Source organism: Delphinapterus leucas, chromosome 10 (assembly GCF_059928025.1).
Source record: "Delphinapterus leucas isolate spDelLeu-1000000601 "Yukka" chromosome 10, BTC_Dleu_Yukka2, whole genome shotgun sequence".
NCBI lineage: Eukaryota > Metazoa > Chordata > Mammalia > Artiodactyla > Monodontidae > Delphinapterus > Delphinapterus leucas.
In genome coordinates this window covers 11,839,355-11,865,829 of record NC_143138.1, presented here as the reverse complement: position 1 = coordinate 11,865,829, position 26,475 = coordinate 11,839,355, and the positions used below count along the sequence as shown (strand labels likewise).

Here is a 26,475-nt window from a genome sequence, read left to right as displayed (position 1 = left end):
CTACTACATATGTGATTCTTTTCCAGGATTTTGGTCACATCAAGACACCTAGCTCCAAGATGGGCTGGAGGTGGAAACTAACCCACGTTTTGTCGAGCTTCAGAATCATCTCGAGAAGCCCCAGCGCCGCCGGCTGTACCCTGCGAGTTGCCAGAGATGCTCTGACTCAGACACGAGGGTTTATTTTTAACCGTGTTCTGACATTTGCTGTTCAAGTGAAGAAGCAGGGAGGGGAAAGTGGTTATTGCCTTCGCTGAACATGCTCTTTAAAAACAAAGAAGATGCAAAGAGATCTATTTTCAGCTTTCCAATCTTACAATTTAGCCAAAGGCTTCTGATCAAGTCTGACCACAGCCTGAGACCCCACGGGTGCCCCCATCGCCTCCCGGGGCACCCGGCCCGGCCCTGCCCGGGGCTGCCATGTGTGATGGCCGGATGAGGCCGCCTTACGTGGGACTGTCGGCCCCAGGTTTCGGGGGCAGTGGGGATGGGAGAGCCGGCAGGTTCCACCCTCAGAGAGGGGCTCACGGCCAGACACCACAGGGAGGAGGACGCTTCTCTGGAAGAGGGCGGGCCAAGAGGGGCAACGGGGTCCCCAGAGCAGTCTCCCAAGGTGACCCCCCCCCCCAAAAAAAAGGGCCACGTGTCTCCGGAGCTGCGAGCTTGTACCCGGAAACGCAATCGCAGAGCAGCCTGGAAGCACGTAAAACACACGTGACGAGACGAGAAAGGCTGCTCTGGAAGCGGAGCCCTCAGTGCTCCGTGCCGGCTGAAGAAGCGCCCTCCCCATGGGGGCACCTAACGGGCAGTGGAGACCAGCCAACACAGAAAGCACCTCGTACGGACCTGCCTCTGGGGACGGCTGCGGTTTTCAGAGAGGGTGGAACTGGGATTTATTCAGAAGTTGAAGCCTTCAGGAGCAAACAGTGAAAGGCTCCGTGTCTGCCGAGGCCCCGGGGTAAGGACAAGGGCGCGGGCGCTCCCAGGGCCGCCCCCTCGGGCGCTGCCCATAGCTCAGCAAGTGGCCGCAGGCTCTGAAGTTCACCACGGGCAGACCCACAGCAGAACCGCTGGGAGCTGCGGGGGAGGGACGCCGACACGGGCAGACGGGCACGGCGATCAGCACTTTGTGTCCCAGAGGCCCTGGCCCCGCGGGGCTGGGGCCAGGAAGGCTCCTCAGGCCAAGTCCCGGGCTGCTCTGAGGACACAGAGACCAGACGGACGCAGCCCCAAGGCCCCCGAAGCGGCCCTCGGCCTGGAGGGAAGGGGAGCCCTGGCTTGGCCCTGCCGATTTCGGTCTCAGTCTGTTCTGGGCCCCGACTGGAGATTGAAGGCACAGTCCCCTCCAGACAGTGGGGCAGCCACGCCCTGAAACCGAACTCCTTATGAACCGAGGCACCGAGGCCAGGAGGGAAAGCAGAGCTGAGCGCGCTGCGGACGGGCTCGCTGGGGCACGACAAAGCGCGGACAAGGACAAAAGTCCCTGCAGCCTCAGCTCCTGGTTTCTCCAGGCCAGTGGAACTCGAGCCGGACCTGCCCACTCCCCCACCTTGGCGCAAGGAGCTACCTTCCCACCACGTCAGGCACCGTCCGGCCAGAAGGCACCTGGAACCAGGCCGGCTGCACGCGGTCACGACGAGCTGTGACATGGACCACGCGGGCAGGGGACCGCTGCCACCCCGCGAGGCACTGACCTCGTCGTAGCGGTACATGAGCTTCAGGCCGCGGCAGGACTTCTGCTTCTCCACGTGGCGCAGGGCACACTCCAGGCAGAAGACCACATTCTCGTTCTCCTGCACGACCTGCGGGACGAGAGGCACCCGAGGCTGAGGGGACTCGGGGGTGGGGGACAGGGAGGTGTCCCGGGAGCAGAGTGTGGGAGGCCACCGCCCAGGCCAGGGGCGTCTGTGACCCAGAGACATGGGATACTGACGAGAACACCCACAAGTCACCGGGATCGTCAACCAGGAAACAAGTAAGTGACCATCTCTGAGCTGCACCCAAAGGCCTCAAGGGCCCTCTTGGCTGCTGTGCACTTTCCCGCCAGAGGGTCTGAGCGCGGCAGGCTGGTGGACAGGGGCTGAGGGTTCTGAGGGCTCCTGAGACTTCTGGTTCAAAAACTACGCTGGTACAGGAGGTGCCAGAATGGTCACACCCTGGACGCTTTGGCGACAGCGCGCGTTTCTCCTGCTCTTGGGCGGCTCGGTTGGTCCAGCTGGCTCACACCACGTCGGGAGGCAGCACCTCTGTCCACACTCCAGCCAGCACAGTTCCTGATCCTTGCCACGCAAGCCTGAATCTCCAGTGCCCTGAGGATGCACTGGCACCAGGGATGGGCCGAGGCCCCGCAGATGCTCAGAGCTGTGTGTGTGTGTGGGCAGGGGGGCATCCCTCACCCCAACCCTGACTCCCGGTCCTGTCTCACTCAGTGTAAACAATGCAGAAATGATGCCTTGACACACCAGATGCAAAGAATCACAGGTCTCTTCATAAGGATTCAACAGGAAGAACTAGGCTTCTTATCTTCATTGTTGCTAAGCAAAGACAAGAAAACAAGCTGGGGACTTCCCTGGTGGCACAGTGCTTGGGAATCTGCCTGGCAATGCAGGGGACACGGGTTCAAGCCCTGGTCCGGGAAGATGCCACATGCTGCAGAGCAACTCAGCCCGTGCGCCACAGCTACTGAGCCCGTGTACCACAACTACTGAAGCCCACGCACCACAACTACTGAAGCCCGTGCGCCTAGAGCCCGTGCTCCGCAACGAGAGGCCTGCGCACCGCAACGAAGCGGAGTCCCCGCTCACCGCAACTAGAGAAAGCCCAAGCGCAGCAACAGAGACCCGATGCAGCCAAAAAATAAATAAATAAATAAAAGTAAATAAATTTATAAAAAAAAGAAACAAAAAAAATAAGCTGTAGGAATAAGGAAATGACACTTATTGGCACAAACACATCACCCGGGGCTAAGGACAGGAACAGACATACATACGAAACAGTGAACAAAAACATATAAACCCCTTAGTACCTAAGCAATGAAAAGCGTATATAAATAAAACCTCAATTTTTACCTATGTATTCAGGATATGTGCTTTTTAACATACCATTCTGGCTAAGAAATCCTGGTGACAACTCTCAAGGTACAGCTTTCGGAGGGAGAGCCTAAAAATGAGCCCACACCCTGCCGTTTTTGGAGCCCACGGGAAGGGACCAGGGCCACATGAGGTCACAACAGAGTCACCCAGGCTCATGGGAAATACATGATGATTGTTTCCCACGAGAATAACTCCATTCTAATGCAAGAGGAACGAACACAGAACGATGCGGCTTTTATGAGCGATATTCACAAAACATTTTTAAGATCTGGGGAAATTCTTATGACTTGTTTGTTTTAAAGACAGCTTGATTCTTGACTGTATCCTCTAAAAAGCCTCTGGGAAAAGAAAGCTAGATAGAAGAAAATATGTAAAGTGGGACGCGAGGTTGTTATGGACGGAATTATTAACCCCCTCCCCAAATTCAGACATGGAAGTCCTAACCCTCAGCAACTCCAGAGGTGACTTATTTGGAGAGAGGATCTTCAAAGACATAATCAGGGAAACTGAGGTCGTAAGGGTGGGTTCTAGTCCAATATGACTTACATCCTTTTAACAAGAGATTAACACACAGAAGCACACAGAGGAAAGGCCCTGTGAGTCCCTGATGGCACAACCACTGTGCCACAGGGAAAAGCGACCATCTATGATCCAAGGAGAGGCCTCAGAGGGAGCCAACCCTGGTGACACATTGATCTTGGACTTCCAGCCTCTAGAACTATGAAAAAAGGGACTTCTGTTGCTCAAGGCAGCAGTCGGTGGTGCTCTGATACGGCAGCCCTAGCCAACTATTACAGTATTCCTCCCGTGCTCTGACGTCTCATGTGTGACAAAGGGCATCTGGCTCAGCGGGAGTGGCCACATAGTCCCCTCTTCTCTGCAGGGCAGCCAGAGGTATGCCGGGGACGCAGGGCGAGGGGGTGAGACGGCATCACAGTCACGCGACACATGGCCAGGAGGCCAAGGGTCAGACCTGGGACGCGCTTGCCGCTCTGCACCTCGGTGGCCACGTGGGGCTGGTGGAGATGCACGAGTGGGACATTGCGCCGGGCAAGGGGCGGGCACTTACTACCTAAGCTTCTCTCTGGGGAGGGGGATTCTGCACAGGCAGGGAGAGGGCAATGGCACCGGCTGAGGCCACAGCAGCGGGGGGCGTTCCTGCGTTTACAGAGACCTGTGTCAGGGCAGCTGCCCACGGGAGGCGAGAGGCAGGTCTGCACTGTCCAGCTGGCCGTCCAGCAAGGCTTCTGGACGGGGTCGCCTCTGGCCTGGGATGGGGTCGGCATAGGGGACACTAAGCACGTAACACAGCCCCAGGCTGGGCTGGATCAGCCCCTCAAGGAGGCTGCAGGAGCGACCAGGAAGGAAGGCAGACGGGCTGGACTGTGGCAGCTCAGGGGGCCGCCTTCCAGCCAGAAGCAGGCACAGGGAGACTGGGGATAGGAGATGCTGCTTGAACCAGACAGATTTCTGAGTCCACAGGGCAGCAAGATCAGTCACAGGGCTGAAGAGAAGGTAAAAGAGACAAGGAAAGAGACCAGGGCGGGGTGGGGCGGGGCGGGGCGGGGCGGGGGGGGGGGGGCACGTCTCCGCAGGGCAGCTGCTTGAGGGAGGATGGGCAGGGGACAGAGAAAGGCAGAGCTGGGGGTCAAGGAGATGGTGCAGCGGCCGTGAGGGAGGCGTGGGCTCACCATGGACAGGTAGCACAGGTGCTGACAGATCTGACACCTCCTCTCCGAGGTCTCCAGCTGCAGCCACTTCCGAGGCTTTTTCTTCCCGTCGGGCGCGGCACTGCTGCCCTCGTGGCTGCCGTAGCGGGCGGAGGAGTGGAGGCCCGCCTCGAACAGCTGCCGCCGCTGCCGCAGCTCCGTGTCCCTGTCCAGACACACAAGGCTCAGGGTGCCGAGCGGCTGGGCCGCAGGACCTCGGGGCCCAGCTTCCCCACCTGGGGCCTGCGTACGAAGTTGAAAGGCCAGACCACCCCCAAGGGCTCTCGGATGGCCGGGCCCCGCCTGCGGCGACCCCGGGGCAAAGCGCCCAGTGCCAGCCAGGGTGCCCCACGCCCGGGCCAAGGACGGACGTGACAAACTCTCTGCCGACGTCGGAATCAGAGGGTCAACGAGCGCGTGACGATCGTGTGCTGTCCAGCAGCTCCGCTGAGCCTCTGCAGGTCACATGGGAAGCCACGCAAACGGTCACTTCAATTCCTGCCCCGTCTGCTCCTTCCCAGGGCCCTTCCTCGCTGGCGAGGGGCACCAAGGGCCCGTGAGGCCAGGGGTTCAGGAGCCACCGCCTGTCCATTTCCACAAAGAGGGTGCACCTCCTGCAGCATCGGCACCCCGAAGTCTTCGCCCGCTGGCCAAGCCCCAGGCGGGCCCTGCAGCTCCGAACCAGTGGCCGGCGGTTTCCCACAGAGGACGGGCCGCACCCCCATCCCGCCCGGCCTGGGCCCCGGCGGTCCTGTGTTACCTGAGCTCGTCCAAAAGGGCTGAGATGGTACTGAGAGTGGGACCATTTTCCTTTTTCGCTTCCGCTTGTGCGATCTGATAGAGTAACTTCTCCATGGAGAATGGCTTAGCTATGTGGCGACGTTTCATCTCCTGCAAGGGGCAGTCACGTCCCTTTAGGGTAGAATTTTCAACGCTAGGCAGCTGTCAAGGGCTTTCTTTACTGGGGAGGGGTCGCTATCTGAATTTTCAGATGTTGAATTCCATCTGGATTCAAAGCAATTGAAAACTGTAGGACAATCGTGTCTCCCTGGAGAAAGACACCAGACACCAGGTACTCGTGGCTCCGCCAGCCGAGAACAGTGTTTGCCTTCAACACCTTCAGTACTGACCTCCCAGTACCGCAGTGGGTCAGTAACAGAGCTTGACGACTTTCATGATACAGTCAACCTCTAACAGCTCTCCCTCTCTAAAACAAACTCTCAGCCAACTCAGGTTTCCAAGACTCACTTTGAAATTAAACATTATCTACACACAGACACACGCACAGGAACGCGTGCCAAGGGCCGCCTGCCTACCTTGGCTGTCTCGAAGCCCATACTCGTCCACTGGGTGGTGGCGAAGTGCACGGTCTCAGAGACGCTGTAGCCGCAGCACACTTTGGACACAAAGGATCCCGGGAAGCAGACGACAAACTGGCCGCTCTGCTGCACGGTCCTGTGCACCTTGATCCCCTCCCTGCACAGCACCTCCGGGGAGATCTGTGGAGACGAGGGCTGAGCCGCGCGCCCACAAAGGGCCGCCCTCCTGGGTGCCTCCCTCCCACCGTCCGGAGCTCTTTCCGCGACAGCCTGCCAGCCCACCTGCCCTCCAGACGGGGCATCGGGACTTAAGCCTGCTCCAGACACAGATTACGTTTTGTATGAAAGACGTTTTGTTTCTCCTTTAGAAAATAAAGAGACGTGACTCCTAAACAAAGGAGTAGGAAGTTCTAAACTGATACAGGCCCAAGAGTGACGACGATGCAGGCAAAGGCATGGCCGCTGTGAGTGCCCCGTGTCCCCACGGGCACTGACCGGTTGGACCGGGATCCATGTGCACAGCACGGGGGCTGCTGCTTACCTTCTCCGAGCCAAACCCAGAGTGAGGCGGGCCCAGAGCGAAAGGAGACCCAGGCAGGGTGAGCGGAGGCCGGAAAAGCCTTGAGCTCAGGTTGTCAGAACACAATTCTAGGCTAAAGAGGTTCCCGGCAGCTCAGCAGGCTCATGACTGTCTGAAAATAGGGTCAGCAGCCGCTGGGCTTATCCCCGAGTGATCCTGACCAGAAGCCCAGGCGGCCCAGTCATCCAGCTGCCCAGTCCAGCCCAGTCGCCATTTACAAAAAAAAAAAAAAAAAAAAAAAAAAACCACCAGGCCTGGAAATAGAGTCAAAGGTCCCCATGAGCACGAGCCCCATGTCCTGGGCCATCAATCAGAGGAACGCACTTTAGTTTGGTTTTCATAAGAGAGGACATTTTGCTTATGCTGGATCCCTGGAGGACTGATTTTTCATTGTCCTCTTTACCTCTGAGGGGCAGGTCGACAAAGAGGGTGAGTTAAGGAAACCACTGCGTTGGCCCCGCCGCCTGACGCAAGCCCAGCCTCCACCACCATCTTGGCCCCGTACCATGACGTTGCTCTCGAGCATCTGCAGGCCGGGGGTGCCGTTGGCTTGCAGCAGGGTGTGCACCACGTCCTCGAGCTTGTTCTCCTCCTCAGCAGGAATGCAATACCTGGGTGGTTTGGAATCAGGGCAGAAGGGGTTGACAAGGACCCTCTGCCCGGGAGCCCATCCTCCACGCTCCCCCAGAGATGAGCAAACAGCAGCCTGGAAACTGGCCTTGGGCGCAGGAGGGGAGGTGGGCCCGCTCGTAAGCGTCCCAGGGTCTCTCCTCCCAGGGCAGCTCTGCGGCCCCTGCAGCAGACAAGCCTGTGCATCTTTTACATGCAGATCTGACCTATGCGTGAGCCAAAAAGCCTCCAAACCAAAAGCGGATGTTTAAAAGCCCCTGTAAATCAGGTCCAGACACACCCGCACACTCCAAAGCCTCTCGTGAGCCTCCCAAGCTGCGACTTATCGCCGGGCTGGCACCTGACACTTTTCTGTAGCAGACAGAGGACGCTGCAGGACCAGGATGTGGTGTGGAATACACAAGAGACACGCAGGACAGCCAGCACCACGAGGGCCTGCGTCAGGTGAAGGGAGCGGCCGCACAGGGGCTGGGGCTCCGACAACACGGACCCCGCTCTGGAGCCAAGGAGCCCAGGAAGATGGTGGGAGGAAACGCGGCCCTAACTCAACCAGAAGAACCTGGACCCTCAGTGCGATCCCAGGGCTCAGGAGAATGGGAACTGCCACTTACGTCCCAGGAGGACCCAGCAGGGACGCACCTGCCACCTGTAAATCCTGAGATCCTGGTGCCGGTGGTCAGCACGCGAGGCAGGCACATGCAGCCTCCCCCGGGCCCCCTCCTCTGGGGCCTCCCAACCCCGCCGTCCACAGGCTTCAGTGGGACATCTGACACCCCCGGAGCCGTGTGACAGGTCTTCAGGCTGCCCAGGCCTGGTGGGGAGGGTTCAAGTCCTGACTTCCGCTGCCGAGTGAGAGGAGGCACTCGCCACGTCCAAGGCTCTTTTCTTCTAAGTGCTCGTTATTTCAATGCCAACATATTCTGTTACGGATTTGTGATTTAAATCCAGGGTTTCTAACCTCAATCACATGTTTTAAGAAAAACCACACACCATGAAGTTCTCAGATCCTATCTGGCCGCCTCTCTACCCCCCATCAGTGAGGTTCCAGGGATTAGTTTTCACACAGCCCACAGAACCTAGGGTTTCCCTGCCTCTCACTCAACGGCCACCACGAACTTTCACCCCATCACCGTGCGGGGCGCGGGCCACATCACTCCACTTTCCGATGAGGAAACAGGGTCCGGTGGGGCCCGTCACAGGCCTGCGTGGGACCCTGTGACTCTCAACCCAGACTGGCCGGCGCTGCCCGGCAGCGTCTCCGTGCGGAACGGCGCTCAGGGCTCAGTGGCTCCTGGAGGAGAGCATGCACACCCACAGCGCCCACGCGGCCAGCCGCCCTGCGCAGGACCGTCCGGCTGTCCACCCTCAGCTCTGCCCGAGACCCCAGCCCCACCGCAGAAGATCAACCACAGGGCCTGCCCGCCTCTACACCGACCGCCACTCGCCCTGACACAGCCGGAAGGCAGGGCGAGTCGTGATGGCCAGACTGCTGCCGACACTGGCTCCTTGGAGGGAGAACATTAGTTCCAAGACTTTGTTTGTTTTAATAAACGATGCTAATCACCCCATTAGGACAATAAACACAGTTAGTGTGGGATGGATGCGGTGCCGGTAGCCCGTGAGACGACAAGACATCTGATTATTTGCAGTGATTTCCCATCTGCCGTCGTAAACAAAGGAGCTGAAGAGCCAGCTCGGATCAGGGCTGGTGAGCCTTACAGTTAAGGATCACGCCTGGGAACCGGGCAGAAGGCTTCCTGGGAAACAGACAAACTCGTGAAATCTCCCACGGCAGAACTCCACTTCCAGTAAGACCTACTCTATTCTCTGCAGTCGGTGGACTGGGCACCACTCCCGGCCAGCTTTCTGCTGTACTCTGTTTCTGACCCTGCTATGAAACGAGCTCCTGGAAATCAACCACCGCCAGGGGAAAACCCCCCGTATTAGCAGGCAACTGAGAACAGATGCTCATCTGTTTTTGAGCATCACCTGAGCAAATTAAAATATTCTCCACCAGCTCGACTTCTAACACAGCTCCCCAGGCTGATATGACACGGAACACGGGACAAACTCGCAAAGTCAGTCCTCCAAGGCTGTCAGCCATCAGTGAGCGCGAGGTGGCATCAGGAGGCCTGGGGCCGGCGTACTCACCAAATGCAGTCAGCACCAGTGTGTAAGTAGTCAATGTAGGGAAGGTGGTTTTGGTCTCGAGACCAGCATGAGGTAGAAAAGACCATGCCAATATTTAGCCAGGGAATTGTCACTCCTAGAACACAGGGGACAGGGCAGGATGAAGACCAATGTCTCAGGGGGGACAGCAAGAGAAATTGCATCTTCTCCCCAAACCAGAAAAAGAAATGGGATTCAAAACAAGACAAAACCCAGTGATTGGAAGGGACTTGCTCTTTCCTGCTGCTTACACAGAAACCAAGATCACGTGACACAAAACAGTCGTGGAAGAACATCTTAACTAGTGACTTTAGGCAGGAGGCAAGATGCCCAAGGAACACGACCACGACTGTTGTCGACTGGCCACCAGCCAGGAAGCGGGGCCCCTTTGTTCGGGGTACCCCCTCCCCGCCACCTCCTCCAGGGGCCCCTTCTTCCCACAACACCCAGGACAACTGGTTTCCCTCCCGGCTGTGAGGCAGTAGCCCCAGAGTCAGAACGTTAGCTCTGAAATTGGCCAAGGTGGAAAGCTTGGCCATTACGCACCTGCCCAGCTTCTAGATCTGCGATTTGGTTTACCTTTCCGCATTTTTACTGACTTCAGCCATGATGCTGACCCCTCTCTCTTCTCTAACAATCCCAGTTCTCTCCACGTGCCGTGCGCCGCAGTCCCCTCCCCTCCAGCTCTTGACGGGGCGAGCTGGGTCCACAGCCACCCGAGGCAGGCTTACCAGGCACAGCACCAAGGTGACGCAGGATGGAGCCTGTGTTATTGGGGAGGACGGTGAGGTTCCATCCGTGTCTGCAGAGGAAAGCACAGGAGCGTCACTGACGGACGTGGAGGGGCACTGTCCAGTCCCCAGGACACGGGCAGGAGCGTCCGACGTTACCTTGAAAACGGTTCTGATTTTCCCACCGGGAAGCCGCTGCCGTGGGTGTTGGTGTCCACCTTGCCGCAGTGCACGGCCACATGGCAGTCCTTCTCCTCCACGAGCCTCCAGTACTCTTGCTGCGGGGAGAGGGAGGGCTGTCAGCACCATCTCGCTGCCCGTGGCCGCAGGGCCCAGCTCAACTCAACGATGCGAGACGAAGGGACCATCTTCGCCCAGAGCAACAGCCACTAGGGAGCAGGGGGACGGGGCTGCAGACAAACGACCGCACGCCCACGGTCACGGCGGCCACGTCCATAGTGGACGACTGGATAAACACAAGGTTCAACGTCCACGGAACACGACTCAGCCTCAAAAAGGAGGGCAACTCGGACACGCGACAACACGGATGAACCTCGAGGACTTCACGCGAAGTGGAATAAGCCAGTCTCAGAAGGACAAATACCGTGATTCCACTCCCATGAGGTACTCAGGACAGTCAAAAGTCGGAGAGGAAGAAGAGCAGCGGTGTCACGGGCTGCGCAGAGGGAGGACAGGGGCTCAGTGTTTAACAGGAACCGACTTTTAGTTTGGGAAGATGGAAAAGTTCTGGAAATGGACGGTGGTGACGGTCACAAAACAACGTGAATGGACTTCAGGGCCACTGAACTGCACTTAAAAATGGCTAACATGGTAAACGTTACACATATTTTACCACAATTAAAAATCATTTATACGATGGGCTTCCCTGGTGGCACAGTGGTTGAGAGTCCGCCTGCCGATGCAGGGGACACGGGTTCGTGCCCCGGTCCGGGAAGATCCCACATGCCGCGGAGCGGCTGGGCCCGTGAGCCATGGCCGCTGAGCCTGCGCGTCCGGAGCCTGTGCTCCGCAACGGGAGAGGCCACAACAGTGAGAGGCCCGCGTACCGCCAAAAAAAAAAAAAAAAAAAAAAATCATTTATACAAAAGGGAGGGAGAAAGCGATAACAGCAAAGGGGCTGAAGACGTCCGGCCACCGTCCGTAGGTGTAATGACCACAGCCCCAGGCAGGCGTCTCAGCAGACACACGCTGCACACCCCCAATGAGCGGGCTGCACGTGAGGGTCGGACCCCCAGGCTGTGACCCAAGCCAGCGAAACAGATGGGGGAGGGATGGGCATGACCTAAACGACTGCAGGGCAACAGGGGGTCGCGATGCGCTTTGCTAACAGGTGAGAGAGGTTCAGTTTCCCCCCTCACTGTGTCTCTGCTCATCATTCCAGAAGTACAGCATCACCCACCCCTGCTCCCTGGAACCCCACTTAGAGGAGGAAGCCTCACCCACGAGCCCCCGGTGTCAGCCACCACCCCGCCGTGCGGCTCCTGCAACAAAACCAGCCTGGGGGCGGCCAGATGCCCCGCGTCAAGGAGGACGTCGACAGCATTAAATGCCCGGGTTCCTCAAACAGACGTCCTAGCAGGCAGCGGATGACGGAGCAGCAGTTTGTCTGAGGGGACGGGTTCAGGCCAGTCCCGCCTAGACCCACACCAACCTCTGCTAGGTGAATAAAGAGGCAGGGGAGGAAGGGGGCCGTCCGCTACGGGGAGGGGGGGAGGCGCGGTGGGGGGGGGGGGGGCGCGCGCACTCAGGCTGGTGACACCGGCCGAGGAGAGGGCCCAGGCTCTCTGCAGGATCTAGAAGTCAGCCAGACTTAAAGGGTGGAGGAGTTTAGCATATCTTCCCTTTGTGTTTAGATATTATACAACTGTTAAAGCGAAACCTGGGCTTCCAGAGAGAATTAATTCCTGAGTAGGAAGCGACAGACGACAGACGGTGACAACCCTACCCTTCGGGGACGCCCGACAGGGACCTGCGCTTGTAAAGCAAAGGCCTCTTTTTCCACCTCTGGTGTTCAGCCCCAGAGTCGCGTTCCTTTCCTCTGACGTTTCTCCCACAAATGGCACAGGCACTCGGGAAGCAACTGTGACGGCCACGTGTCGCACAATCAGGGCACCGCTGGCTTCGCGGTAGATGGAACATGGATTTGGCAGGGCCAAAGGTCAGGCCACTGTGTGGTGTTCACAGATACCGCCCAGGGTACAGACCCGGGGCCTAAAAGCAATGACGGTGATGCCAAAATCGAACACGGGATCCACCAACCTGGGAAACCAAGGCCGGAGCACCAGGGCAGGACCTCCTGGCCTTCTGACGGCTACCATCAGAGGCGGGGTCCCACGCGGCACAGATGCAGGGGACCAGGCGTCCTGGTGACCCAGACTGTCCTGAAAGGCCCACTCCCGGGAAACCCGATCAAATCAGGGCCCGGGCGCCCTGGTGGTCAGCACGGTTTTACCGAGAGGAAGAAGCACATATCTTCGAAGAAAAAGATGTGCCCTGAGACCAGCTGTTCACCAAAAGCCAGGCTGCAGTCCGCATCACCGCATGCTCCGCCAGCAGCCGCCCTGAACCAGCGAGAGAAGTCGGGCCTCCCCCTGCACAGGCCCACCTACGTCAGCATCCGGGCGCCCCGGGCCACGCCTCACACCGAACTGCCGCTCGCCGACCTGGGCGCAGGACGCACTTGCACCTCTCCAACCTCACACAACTCAGAAGCACAGAAATGGCAACCTGCCAACCCCGTGAAATGAAAAACAGGAGAGAACAAAGAGCACAACTGGGGTTTCAAGGGATTCCAAACATTCTCTTGCATAACAGGCACCCGGAGGACAGGGTGAGAAGGGTTGAGAGGCGGCCAGCTGGGCGGCGCCCGTCTGGGGCTCTCCCCGGGCCGCAGCCTCGGCTCCAGGGGAGTCAGGGCGAAGCCGGGGATGCTCGCTCTCTCCACTACACCTTTGCTAACCCTGCACAAGTTGGGGTCGGCACGAGTTGAAACTTCTGGCTGCCCCCAGCACCCAGACGATGGGCTGAGCGCTCACGACCCCTCCGCCTGCCCGCCCCCAGAAGGCCCAGGGGCCCCATCCCTGGCTCCGAGCGGAGGGGGGCCGGGACCGCCCAGCCCACGCACCTCGATTTCAGCTGGTGCGGGCTCCTTGCTGAAACACATGTTCATGATATTTCTTGCTGTTCGGTAAAAAGTCGTTAAAGAAACAGACCTCCCCTGAAAAGAAAACAAAAACAAGAGTCAAGTGTAAGAAACAAAGAAGAGCCAGGACCCCAAATCAGGCCACCTCGTCACGGGCCCCTCTGTGACGCATCCCTGTGACCGGGGGCTGGGCCACGTCTTGAGTTGACACGAGCAGAGGCGGCGGAAAAACTCCCCGAGAAAGACCCTCGGTGCCAACAAAGGAGTGGGAGGACCCCTGGCCATCCAGCGCCGGGCCAGACCCCCCCCTTCAGCCAGCAGAACGGGGTCCCACAGGAGCCCTGGGTGCGCTGCAGGGTGCCCCGCTTAAAAGCTGCTTTCACTCCCTGGAGCAACGGGTGCAATGTGGCAAGGGCAGGAGAAAGTCTGTGGCCAGTGGGGGAAACCAGCAGCATCAAGTCAGACACTGACTGCACCTCGGGACCGGGGACCCCGGGAAAGAAACTTGGGCGACGCCTACACCCACCCTGAGGGTCCTCACATGAGAACCGGCCAGATGAGCAGCCTGGCCTCGTAGATGTGCAGGGGACAGAAGGATCCGGCCCTTCTCTGCCATGGAGCCACTCCCCGTCCCCCACGCCTCCCTGGGACAGCACACAGGCCCTTCAGATTATCGAACGTCCCCTCCCCACCCCTGCATGCCACCCCTTCCTGGGAATGTTAGCAAGGGCAAGCTCACTGGGGTGACACATGGCGGATACGCTTTGTCCTAAAGGCAAGCACTCCACTCATCCCTGACCAGGCATGCTCACCCCCTGACTGTGGAAGTACTTACTGAGCACCTACTGTGTACACGCCTGGTTCTAAGGGCTGAAGATAGAGCAGTGCTCAAAACAGACAAAGTCCCTGGCCTCGTGGCGGCCTGGGGAACTCTGACTCACACAAAACAGCTGGGAGGTGGCACTAAGTGCGAAGAGCCGAAGCAGAGGGGCAGGGCTGCAAGGCAGGTGGTCAGGGAGGGTCTCCCTAATGAGGCGATGCGGGAGCATCCCCGTGAACAGAGCTGCAGGTCTAGGAAGGGGGCAGGCCCTTCTTGCCTCTGGAAGGACAGTCAAAGCACTCAGCTTACAGACCCTGCCCTTTGCTTTTACTCTTCGGCTCTGTAAGTAGGGTTCTCACGAAAAGGGAAACTGCTGCACAAGTCCAAACTTCCCCTGACGTGCCACTCGTTACACGACGAAGTTCCAACTACTACAAGGAACCTGATTTTGTGTCACCTAAAGCAAGGTGCCTGTAATTCAAGGCGATGACACCCAGCACACAACAGTCAATGCCCCCAGATGCTGAGGGGGCTCAGAACCTGGAGCCTCGAGCTCCCGGCCCCTCGGCGCACAGAGGTGCCATGGAGCACTGTCACGGCCACCAGACCGCGGCCACAGCTGTGGAGACCCGACCCTGGCTGGGTCCGGTAACAGGAAAAGCTCTAGGCAAGCAGGCATCTCTCTCCAGAAAGGAGGGCAGGACTCAAGCCTAGGAGAGAATGAGAAGCGAGGCAGAGGGTGGCCAGAGGTGGGACCTCGGAGTGGGGACACAAAGGGAAGAGGCCAAACTCAGGGCAGAACCGCAGATGCCCGACGCGTCTCCAGACCAGGCCCGTGCGGCGGAAGCATGGCCACCAAGGCCTCCACGGGCCCCCCCCCCCAACCCCGGAGCCTACGGAGCAGATCGCTGCCGGAGCGGTGCAGGGGCAGTGCCCAGTCTGTGCCCTCTCCCAGCCCGGGTCCCCACCGCCCTGCAGACACAGAGCCAGCACGCCACTGCGCTCCCCAGAGGGCGCCCCCTCGGAATGGCTGGGCGGTTACGGGATGCGGCTGAAGCAGGGAGCCTCCCTCCCCCTCCCCGGGAGACCCGTGATGGCGGACAGAAAGGAGCCGGCAGAGCCGAGCTGGGCAGGCTGGGTGGCAGTGGGGGCGTGTCCATCAGGAGCTACAGAGGGCCTGGCCCCGACGGGCAGCCACTCCAGGATGAGGGGGTGGCTCCCAGGCTGCACCCCTGGCACATGGGCACACATGTGCGCACGCAAACCCATTTAATTAATGGACAGGAAGCCCAAGGCCACGGTGGGCAAGCGACTCCCCTGGCTGGGCGCCCAGCAACCTCGACCGGACACCCAGCCCCCTGCAGACTGCAGACGCCTCTCTTTGTGAGGACCGGAGCCAGAGCCGACTGCCGGGTCTCGGGAGCCTGACGCAGCGGACCCCCGGGCCCGCATGTGCTCCCGAGGCCCCACGCCCAGGCCCCGCCCAGGGGCCCTACCTTATATATGCACTTGTGGAAGTCGCTGAGGATGCCTCTGTCGTCCTCCTCCTTCACCACCTCCTTTTCCTGAGCAAAGAGTCGCCGCCGCCCCGTCTTGAGCTGCGCGGGGCCCACCTCCTTCAGCTTGCTGCGGAAGCCGTTCCTGTGGGCCACGCCGTTAATGAGCCCGTTCTTGGGCTCGAAGCGGGGCAGCGGGTGGAAGCGGTTGTAGTCCTGCTCCGTGTGGCCCTCCAGGGGCCCCTTGCGCCTCTCCAGGCTCTCCTTCTCCATCAGCACCTCCTTCTCCAGGCGCCGGTGCTCCTCGGGGGACAGGGAGTCATAGGAGAGCAGGTACTGGCAGTAGGCCTCCTGCAGCTTGGCCAGCCGGTCCTGGGCGGTTTTGGGGATGCGCAGCATGTCTGCTAGTTTGTTCCATTTTTTGAGGTCAGTCACTTGCTGCATGCCGCCCATCTCGTTAATCAGCCGGAAAAAGCAGGCCAGGTCGAGCTCACAGCCTCCTGGGACAGTGAGGGAGGAAAACACAGGGACAGTCAGTGAAAAGGCCCGTCAACAAGACCATCCTCCATCACCCAAGAGTCCATGGGTGCCCCGTGCCAGAGATGCCGCCAGGCCCTGGGGTCAGCGCAGCAAACAGAACAATCCAGTTTACAGGGAGACGGGGTTTAGACCATCTTGGGCACTAGGACGATAAACAGAGCAGGACAGGCTGAGAGGCGGCCGTCTTAGGAGGGTGGTCAGGGCAGGGAGCCCCGAGGAGAGGACACTTAGGCAGAGGGCTGAATGCAAGGAGAGACGGCCGAGCAGATCCGCGAGGAGGACGAGTCCAGCGTCCCCTGGAGCAGGGGCAGGGTGCACACCTCTCACACCCCAGGAGGCAGGGTGATGGAACAGGGCATCCCGGCTGGGGCTGGCAAGGCTTGAGTAGACAGCCCCACCCAGCCATACCCACGAGCCAGGGTCACCCGGAACAGCTGCGATGTCGGAAAGTGTACACAGTCAGCATGTGTTCTCACGCCCAACCCCCCACACACCCCCAGCGCACGCACGCGCGCGCACACACACACACAGTAACTTATTTTCAACCCCCACCCCAGGGTTTCCGGGCAGCAGGCAGCACCCACCTCGGGGCAGGCGGCGGTCTGTCCCTCAGCTACTCCCATCACCACTCACACAGAGGGCTGCTTATCCCAGGTGTATGGGCTCGTCTGCACGACGCCCCTTGACCACACTGTACAAAGCATGTCAAAACTCAGATGTGTCTGAATGCCCGCCAAGTGACTCTCTCAGCGGGACCTGGAAAATCAACCTCCCTTTGGCCAATAAATGTGGAAGAAAATCTTCCAGAATAACCGTCCACTGGCTGTTAGGAGGTAAATACTCTACAAAACGGTAGGTGAGCGAAGTAAACATTAAGAACGTTTAGCTCTTTAAAGGGTGGGGATACGTTTATATAAGATAAATGAACGGAAAAGCAGCGGGACTCCTGAGAGCAGCACGTGCACGCTGGCGGCCGGGCAACTCAGGGCCGCCTCAGCCAGGGAAGGGCAAGCGGCAGCCCGAGTCCATCTACTGTGCTGGTGGGACGCTGGCGCTGGTTGTGGTCAGCGCAGTGGGGGCCACGTCGAGGAGGAAACTCGCCCCAACCCTGGCCGGGAGGGGCCTAAAGCCCAAGATTCCAAGATGCACTCCAGGCCCTGCTCTCAATTGGGGCATCTCCTGGGGCTGCCCGCACACCACCCGGACTTGCCGAGGTGAAGAGGGATGGGAGTTACCCCAAGGGGCTCAGACCACAGGCTGACCAGAAGGGAGGCAATCACTGTTATTCAACAGCACGGAGAAAACTGACCCAGTACGTGCAAATCCATTATTTCACTCCTCACCTGCTATCATCAACCCGTTCTCAGGACCACGAGGATGCTACGTGACAAAGTGCCGCCTTCCCAGAGAAGGAGCAGCCGCTCTGTGGATTCTGGGAAATTCCTTCAAAACTACCAAGTCTCGGGCTTCCCTGGTGGCGCAGTGGTTGGGAGTCCGCCTGCCGATGCAGGGGACACGGGTTCGTGCCCCGGTCCGGGAAGATCCCACGTGCCACGGAGTGGCCGGGCTCGTGAGCCACGGCCGCTGAGCCTGCGTGTCCGGAGCCTGTGCTCCGCAACGGGAGAGGCCACAACAGTGAGAGGCCCGCGTACCACACACACACAAAGAAAACTCCCAAGTCTCTCACACTGCAAGGAGGCTGAGCTCAGAGCCACAGCCCGAGGCCTCTGCGGTTAACGGTCCAGCTCAGCTCCTCTTCTGGAAGCTGACGACGCTTTACAGCTGGGGTAACAGCAACGGGTGTGAACACACACACCACAGTGTCAGGTCCTCGCGGCTTCTGGTGCCACGGGAGTCAAGGTTAAGGAAACCCACTCTGAATGGAAGATCGCTCTCTGCCCTCATGACGTCACCTGAGCACACCACCTGTCCCCGGAAGACCTGCCGTGCCCCCTCCCCTGGGCAGGCTGGGGGACCCAAGACGTCCCACTGCAGCCACGACTTGGTGAGGTTCTTGGTCACCCACGCAGCCAACGCCAAGCTCCCAAGAGGCTGGCACCTCCTCAGCCTGTTCCCACGGCCCTGTGTCACCTTCGACCACATCCCCGACAGTGGACCACAAACCAAGAATTCTTTCAATTTAAGTGATTCTCACCTGCTGAGAGTAATAATGAAGCCTCCATCTTACAAGGAGCCCTATCTTACTGCCAACTCTTGACACCTAAATGACCGATAATATCTCCTCTGCTCCCTGCCTTTAAAAAGTTGTTCTCTCCAACTGGAGGAAGGACATGCCCTGTTCCTGTCGAGGGTCTATCTAGAGCCAGAAGGGAAGCACGTGACTCACCTGGCAGACCCAAAAGGAACCCCACTCCGCAGAACCGCTCATCACTGACAGAGTGAGTTAATCCTGGAGGCTCAATAAGGGGAGAGGAAGAGGGAAATGCGGATTCCAAGAGCCATCCGTGGGCTCTGCCTGGGAGCCAAGGGTCTTCACAATAGCTGGGTGTATGTTCACAAAAGCAGTCACCAAGGAGAGCTCTGCTTCAGTGACAGCCAGAGCTGTGCCTGCTCTCAGAAGTGTTCCCGGACCCGTGGGCTCCACGAAGGCCCAGTAATCACCAGAAAAACTGAGATGCAAGGACAGATAAGCAGACAGAGATAAATGGGCTGAAATGTACCCCACCCACAAAGAGTCATATGTTGAAGTCCTAACCTCAGGGCCACAAAGTGTGGCTGTATTTAGAGACAGGGTCTTTAAAGAGGTAATTAAAGTAAAATGAGGTCACCATGATGGGTCCTAACCCAATATGACTGGTGTTCTTGTAGCAAGAGGAAGGGACCTCAAGAACGTGCACACAGACCAAAGACCACGTGAGGACACAGGAGAAGGCGGCCATCCACAAGCCAAGGGGAGAGGCCTCAGGAGAAACCAACCCGGCCAACACCCTTGCTTTCAGATTTCCAGCCTCCAGACTGTGAGAAAAAACTTCCTGTAGGTCAAGCCTCCCAGCCTGCAGAACTCAGGTAAGGCAGCCCCCAGCAGACAAGTGCATGGGGGCAGCGCTCCTGCCCCTCTCGCCGGACACTACTCTGGCCTCCGCAGGGCAGCCTGCAGCTCGGGGCAGCAGGGGTTGCCGGGTGTGAGAGCGGGCGTCACAGGACCAGCCCTCCTCCTGTCACGAGCACCCTGCACCTGCAGAAAGGGGGGCCTCAGACTCCTCCCGGGCCAAGAAGGGCCTGGAGAAGCTTAAGCTGGGGCAGACACCATGGGATGTGGGGGGGCGGGGGGTGGGGGTGGCTTACCTATGAGTGGGAGCTCGTCCATGGTGATGCCCTGAGATCTGAGGTGCTTCTTGATGCAGGCCAGCCGCTGCACATTGGGGCCCCAGCGCCGACCCAGCTTGTGGATGTGCTGGATCTGCGTGACGAAGCGCATCTCGTCGTTGAGCTTGCACTCGGGCCGCCAGTCCGGGGGCGGGATCACCCTGCACATGCCGTACTTCTCCACCTGAGGGCGCACCGACTCGATGTAGACGAGCGGGTCGTGGAACTCCTTGGCCGACGGCCGCAAGACGGGGATCTCGTCCATGGCCGCCCACCCGGCCCTGCCGGCCCCCTTCTCGGCCTTGGCCGCCGCCTCGTGCGGCCGGGGCAGGGGCTCCGATTGCGAGGTAGAACGATTTTCACAGGGGGCGCCGTCCGGCTTGCCGTGTGCTTGTCTGCCCGGCGGGCCCTTGCCGGCCGACACCCGCTTCGGCCGGTTCCTCTCCAGGCTCCGCTCGGGCACCTCCTTCTTCCCGTGGCCGCCAGGCGGCGCCTTCTCCGCGGGGGCCGGGGCCGCCTTCCTGCCGGGACCCTCCGCAGCACCAGCCTCCCCCTTCATCTTCTTGGGGGGCGACTGCGGCTTGTCGCCCGGGGGCGCCTCTTCCAGCCTCCGCTTGGAGTTCCGCAGACCCTCCCTCAGCTGCCGCCCCCCGCCCTCCTTAGTGCATGACTTTGGGTTCAACCTGCCACTGACCTTGAGGCCATTGACGGTGTGCCCGGTGGACTTGGACGCCCCCCCGAGGGATAGCACCTGTTTTCGGGTTTTTGCATTGCTACTTTCAGTTTTCCCTGAGATTGTGTGGTTGACAGCTGAACTGGGCTTGTGGTGATTAGGTTTGGTTTCCTTGACCAGTTCCCTCTTGGCTTTGGTGTATGTGACAGTCCCCTTCGTCACCGTTGCAGTGTACTTCACAGTTTTGGACGGTGAAGGTCTGACTTCGCGCATCTTTTTGGCACTGGCTGCACTTGTACCCAGAGATGACATTCGAGTGACTCCGCCGACCTTAGAAACCTGGGAGGAGGAGCAGAGGGGGAGAAGGGGAGTTAGCACCTGTCAGCGGGGACCACTCCACGCCCGGACTCAGCAGCCAGCGCCCGCTTCTGGGAGGCAAGGCAGGCAAAACACACAGGCCCGAAGCCAGCTCTGAGATACTCGGGTCTCAGGATCTCCGCAGGACTAAGGGCCCATCCTTCCGTGCAAAAACACGCAGCCAACCTGGGTGCTGCCCAGGGGGTCTCCTGGGTGTGCTGTAACATGCACGTTTGTCGTTTGAAACTAGATGTTTCCCAGTGAGGACCCTCAACGTGCCTGCCAATCACCTGCCACAAGTTAATAACACCCGACAGCAAGGTCTTGCTGGTAAGGGGGCAGACACACAGACACACGCCTGTGCCAAGAAAAGACGTGCCTGCAGTTTTTCCTGTGCTCCCTACAGCAGCATGATCTGCCCGCAGAGTTTTAAAATCCATGCTCAGTAAGTAAAAAACAAAACAAAAATGCTACGGAAACAAAGGAATAAGAGCGCTCACGTGGCTCAGGTGCCGGTCACGTGCCACGCCCAGAGGTGTAGCCGTCAGCTGTGGGCGTCTGCCAATCAGTCACCCGTGAGACGGGCCCCAGGGCACCTCACTGGATGCACCTCGCCTCTCTGATGAAGCAAAACAGGCCCGACCCCTTCTGCACAGACGGCTCCCATTTCCTGCCCCTACAAGCGTCCACATTCGGTCCTACGGGAATTTGGTAAACAATCAGCCTCTCTTCACAGCCATTTTACAGCTTGGACACCACAGTAATCTTGTGACACACAAAGGTCACCCTCATGTATAAAAAGAAGCCAGCGAGTGACAAGGGTGGGCACCAGAAAAGCACTGATTTCCAAAGGATGACAACGGGCCCAGCGCAGGAGCTGATGCTGCGCTGCTCTGGTGCGGACACCACGTCACAGCTCTGCCTCTCAGTGGCCTCTGACATGTCATTTACCATCCTGGGCATCGAGTTTTCACATGCAACCAGGGATGCCAGGGTTACCTGAGCAACACCACCTCCCCAAAAGGCAGACGAAACATTATTACATGCTCACTGGGAAACAGCAGCTGCCTTTTCTCACCAATGGGCCCAGAGAAGAAGGTGACCAAGAGGAGGACCCGGGCTCCCCAGCTGGGGAAGCCATGTGGCACCTAAAGCAGTTCATGCCTCTCCTGTCCACACCCGATGCACCCACCCCTGGGACCAGGTCCTGGAGGGCAGGGCCTGAGTCTCAGCGACCTCTGCACTAGGCCCAGGCCCAGCCCAGGTCGCTGGGCCCCATCCCCAGTCTCCCATCCAGTAGGTCTGGGATGGAGCCCGAGAATCTGCATTTCTAATGAGGTTCAGGTGATGCTGAGCCTCATCCAAGGACCTACTTTGGAAACCACGGCAGCAGACTACCAACAGAAGGTTATGAAAACAGAAAAAGGAGAGAAGCCCCCAGACCTGTATTTCTTCATTCGCCAATTACACGCGGTCCAATGAAAGCCGTGAATTCTTGGTGTGAGACTGTGTTCCATGAGCCAAACCCGGGGCGTTTGGTAACCAGGTTTCTGGGGAGCCAGCCTTGACTTCTGGACTCAGTGAGGTCCCAGACCCCACTGGGGAGGGAGAGGCCAAAGAGAAGGCCCAGGAACTACGGCCTGGATGCACCACTGCCGGCCACTTGAGAATGAAGCAGGACTGACAGAGCAGGTGGTCTAGAATACGTAACAGGAAATTTTAAAACAAAACCAGAACAGAACTAGCAGCCTGGCAACAATAAATTAAAAACAAATTTATAAAACCAGGGGCAGGGGCAAAGACAAAATTTCCATGATAAGTACCACTAATTTGGAATAGGATGTACGGTGAGGGATGCAAATATCCATTGACTAAAAACAAAACAAACCATTTAGAAAAACTAAAGGAAACAGTAAAACCCTGCAGAGGCTCACAGAAAGAGTTTTCCATCAGCAAGATGCTCAGGGACCTGCATCTTCAGAGAAGACACCCCTCGAAGCCCTCAATCTGTGGTTAACCTGCTCCGACTCTCACCCAACTTACACATAAGCAGACGCAGGGCACCGTTAATCCCTTCCTGAAGATAAGGATCCGCCAGCAGAAATGGCAACCACTGCACAGTGGACACCACCAACCAGCTCCTGCCGGCAGAGCCCACCGCCAGCCGTCATGTCTTGCCGAGGTTTAGGTTCAGTGCCTCCCAAACCCGGGAGCCCAGAGAACCCCTGGGGAGCTTGAAAATAATGCTGATTCCAGTCTAAAGCCCTCCCCATCCAGATTCTGACCTAACCGTTGAGGATGGAGAAAGGGGCTCAGTGTGTGCAAGTCCCCGACAGCTCTGCGCTCCCCCGACATGGCTGTGCACCTGCAGGAGGCCGGGAAGCCAGGCTTCCACTCTCCCAGATTCTACCTGGAGGAGCAGTGCAGGGCCCCGGGTCAATCCAGTCCGGCTTCTCGGGGCCACCTGATCTCCTGGCTCACTGTCGTACAGGAAATTCCAAATTTTCACATGGTGGAATTCTGCATAACTATTTCACCATCTTCAATGGCAAAAAGATCGTCTTCTTATTTACCTATTTCTATAAACACAGACGCCTAGTCATTGGCCTGTGCTTGCCTCCGGGGTCCAATGAGTAATTGGTACCAAAGGAGACAAAGCTATGGACCGAGGCACTGTCTCACCTTCACACTGGGCGTCTCCCCAGCCACCGCTCTATTCCACCATGGAAGAGAGCCCAACACTAAGTTTCACCTCAACACACGCCCAGGTCACCTGGCCAGCCCACCACACGGGCCTGCTCTCAACTCTACACATCTGGAGGAAGTGCTGACAAGGGGAGAGGGGTCACTGTAATTCACTGGAAAATCAACATGCAGGAGGCAGGAGGCAGGAGGCAGAGCCCTCTGGGGGGCAATAAAGGCCCTTCAGCTGAATAACTTAACATCTCTTCAAGGTGTTCCTTCTCGGCTCAGGTGTGGGCTTCTGATGTTGCACCCCACAGCTGTCACCCAGCTCTGCAGGAAGTGGGGTGTCTCGACCCACCACTGCCCACCCGGCACCTGTAGCTCAGGTTACCTCTGTCGCACAGACATGAAGCGGCCCTCAGTTCAACCAGAAAGTCAACTACCAAACTCCCATTTCCCACTAGAGGGAGTCATTGAGTCAAGTGGCTCTGCCCATCGTCTCAGAGCAGCAGCAAAGGTGCCCAAGAGAAACATTATTGGTTGGGGACAGTGTATTTGGACTTTAAAATTCAAATTAAATAGCAAAAGAGCCTAAATGAACAGAATCCACTGGACAGGCAGCAAGTTACGGACAGGGAAGGCAGGCCTGCTGGTGTGGCAGGCACCTGGAAGTTAGTGAGCAGAGGCACACGGCTGACGCAGCCCTGCTCTCCAAAAGGAACACCTGGTCCTGGTCGGAGCCCCGAACCTTCCCGAAGCACCTGCCCCCTCCCCTCTGCAGGCCACCTGACCGAGTCACAAGCACCACGTGACAGAGGCGCAGTTCAAACTCCCCGCAAGACCTGATGAAGAGCTCGGTCAGACCTTCCACATTCTTCTAGCTGAGGCGAGTCTCTCCATTTCTCTCTGGATGCTCATTTTTCATTTTCCAGAATGTTAAAGAATACGCCTCACTCTTCGGTCTGAACAGCTCGGCCTCCTCTCTCCATCCGACTAGGCCAAGACTTTTTCCAACTGCCGTACATTTGAGTGTGAAAACCTCTCCTCAAAGGTGCCACAGCCCGGCAGACCCTCCGCCGGGCGTGTCTGCCCTGCCACACAAGCTGGTGGTTTTCTCCCTCACGTTACGGCTCAGCCTCAGCGCAACAGAGGAGAACGGGAGGTGTGCCAGCCGGGGGCAGCCTCACCACCCACGTCTTCCACATCCTGGCTTACCAACCACACACAGTTGTCTGCAAAAGCCTCTTCACGACACGCTTGGAAAACATCTCCACACCCTCTCTAGGTGTAAGAATGGTTGTTTCTCCATCCTCAATTTGTAATTTTTACTGCACATGACGTATGTACTGCTCTAAGGAAGCACTCGACACCTACCACACATCCAAATCATCACCCAGGGCAGTTGCAGGGCTGCTACCCATGTGTGGGTGTCACCTGGCACACCTGGAGCCTTTGGGAGAATAAAAGCTGGAGGATTAGGGAGGCCCCTCACACTGAGTTCTCATGCTCTGAGTCTCAAAGGCCAGGGCTTTTATGAAGCTGAGCACCCCACCCAGCACCGTGAGAGGCAATGTCCTAGCAAGAAGAGTGAGCTGTCGGTGCACTGGGGCCAGCAGGGCATGGTCACTTCTCAGCAGCACCCCTACATAGGGCATCCCTCCACCCTGGCAGCTGTACTTCGTACAATCACTGATCTTTTCTTTCAGGCCGACAGAAAAAAATTAATCATATCTGACATTACAGATCTGAGTATTCTCTGGGCCTCCCCCATCTTTTATGCAGTTGAAAAGATGAAAGGTCAGATTCTAATCACTTGCATCAGGCCATTACAAAGGGATCTACAATAGGCTCCTATGGACCTTTTTTCTTAGAGTACTTAACTAATGGGATTTGATGGTATCAAAATTATCCTTTCATTTCTCACAATGTCCCTGGGAGAAGAGTTGGCATCATTGGCTCCAAATGAACAATAAGGCTCAGGAAGGTTAACTATTACAGCTTAAGTCTCGGGTGAAGGTCGTGGTCAGAGCCCAACTAGACCTGGGAGTCCTGGGTCATCCCACCCGGCTGGATTAGACAGGGGAGGGAGGGCAGGCAGGAGGGGGTGGGACGGGGACGGTTACACCCCAAATGCAAGACCTGAACCCAGAAAGCCGGCCAGGCTCCTACAGTCACTCAGATGAGTCTGCCCTGCTACCCAGGTCTCCCCTCCATCTTCTACACTGCGTGTAAAAGGGGCCGCGTGAGCCTGCTGTGGATCAAGGGGATGGGGCCATCCCAAGGAAGGGGTACCTTCTACTCCCCTCAACTCTCGCCTCCAACTGCGAGAACTCCTCTTGTTCAGTTACAAAGGGAAATCCTGAACTGAGGGGCAAGCGCTGGGGGCTGAGGATGAGCTTGGACCAACTGAGATAGGGGTTTACTCAATCCAGCCTCACGTGTAAAAGAGAGAGAGACAGAGAGAGAAAGAGACAGAGAGAGAGACAGGGAGAGAGACAGAGAGAGAGAGAGAGAGAGAGAGATTATGGTTCTATGTGAATAAAGTCACACATTCATTCCTCACTGAGATTCCTGCTCCACAGATGGATCCCTTCCCTCTCTAGACCCCCTTCTGAATTGTTCTCTTTCATAAGCAAAGATCTGGAGGAAAGTTCTGCACAAAGGCCTGTCCGGCCAACAGCTTTGGAAATGGAATGGGGACTCAAGACACCAAAGGGATGGTGCCTCCTATACTTTATGTCCTGAAAACCGGGTACCCAGCTCAGGGGCGGCCAATTCCACAATCAATGCTCAGGTGTTCTCGTGAGGAAAACCGTGAGGTTTGTGTTTCAGGAACAGTGGGCAACGTTTAAAATATGCAAAAACCACCTGTTTAATCTCAAGATAACACTTCAGAAGCACTAAGTGGCAATCTGAGGACCGTAGAAACATTGAACAGGAGGATTCTTGCCTCGTCCACTCCAGCTGGAGAACTGAGTAATATTTGAAAGCTAAAGGTTAAGACTAATACTACGTGTGTATGCACACAATCCTATGTATGTGCATGAATACAGCTACATATTCAGAGACAATGGTCCCCAACGTCATCAAGAATGAGAAAGACCATGGAGAAAGAGCAATTCAACAGGAGGAATTCCAGCCTTCACACCACAATGACCATCTATCTATCTGTTAGTTCTCTCCA

The 26,475-nt window shown here is 57.7% G+C and overlaps 1 protein-coding gene across 29 annotated transcripts in view; it reads right to left on the bottom strand.

Moving 5' to 3' along the window:
- JARID2 (jumonji and AT-rich interaction domain containing 2) overlaps positions 1-26,475 on the bottom strand; it is a 243,443-nt gene that overhangs the window by 3,423 nt on the left and 213,545 nt on the right. For 20 of the 29 annotated variants that reach the window (XM_089918351.1, XM_089918350.1, XM_089918349.1 and 17 more), the window contains 11 exons: positions 19,556-20,588; positions 15,710-16,209; positions 13,376-13,468; positions 10,390-10,508; positions 10,231-10,301; positions 9,482-9,596; positions 7,206-7,311; positions 6,118-6,300; positions 5,562-5,713; positions 4,784-4,967; positions 1,568-1,802 (listed from right to left, as the gene is read on the bottom strand). In XM_089918351.1, coding sequence (XP_089774477.1) covers positions 1,568-1,802; positions 4,784-4,967; positions 5,562-5,713; positions 6,118-6,300; positions 7,206-7,311; positions 9,482-9,596; positions 10,231-10,301; positions 10,390-10,508; positions 13,376-13,468; positions 15,710-16,209; positions 19,556-20,588 — 2,791 coding nt within the window. Of the gene's footprint in view, positions 1-81; positions 208-1,567; positions 1,803-4,783; positions 4,968-5,561; positions 5,714-6,117; positions 6,301-7,205; positions 7,312-9,481; positions 9,597-10,230; positions 10,302-10,389; positions 10,509-13,375; positions 13,469-15,709; positions 16,210-19,555; positions 20,589-26,475 lie in introns of those variants that run through there. The other 9 variants (XR_016394549.1, XM_089918356.1, XM_089918353.1 and 6 more) reach the window with 9 other exon arrangements.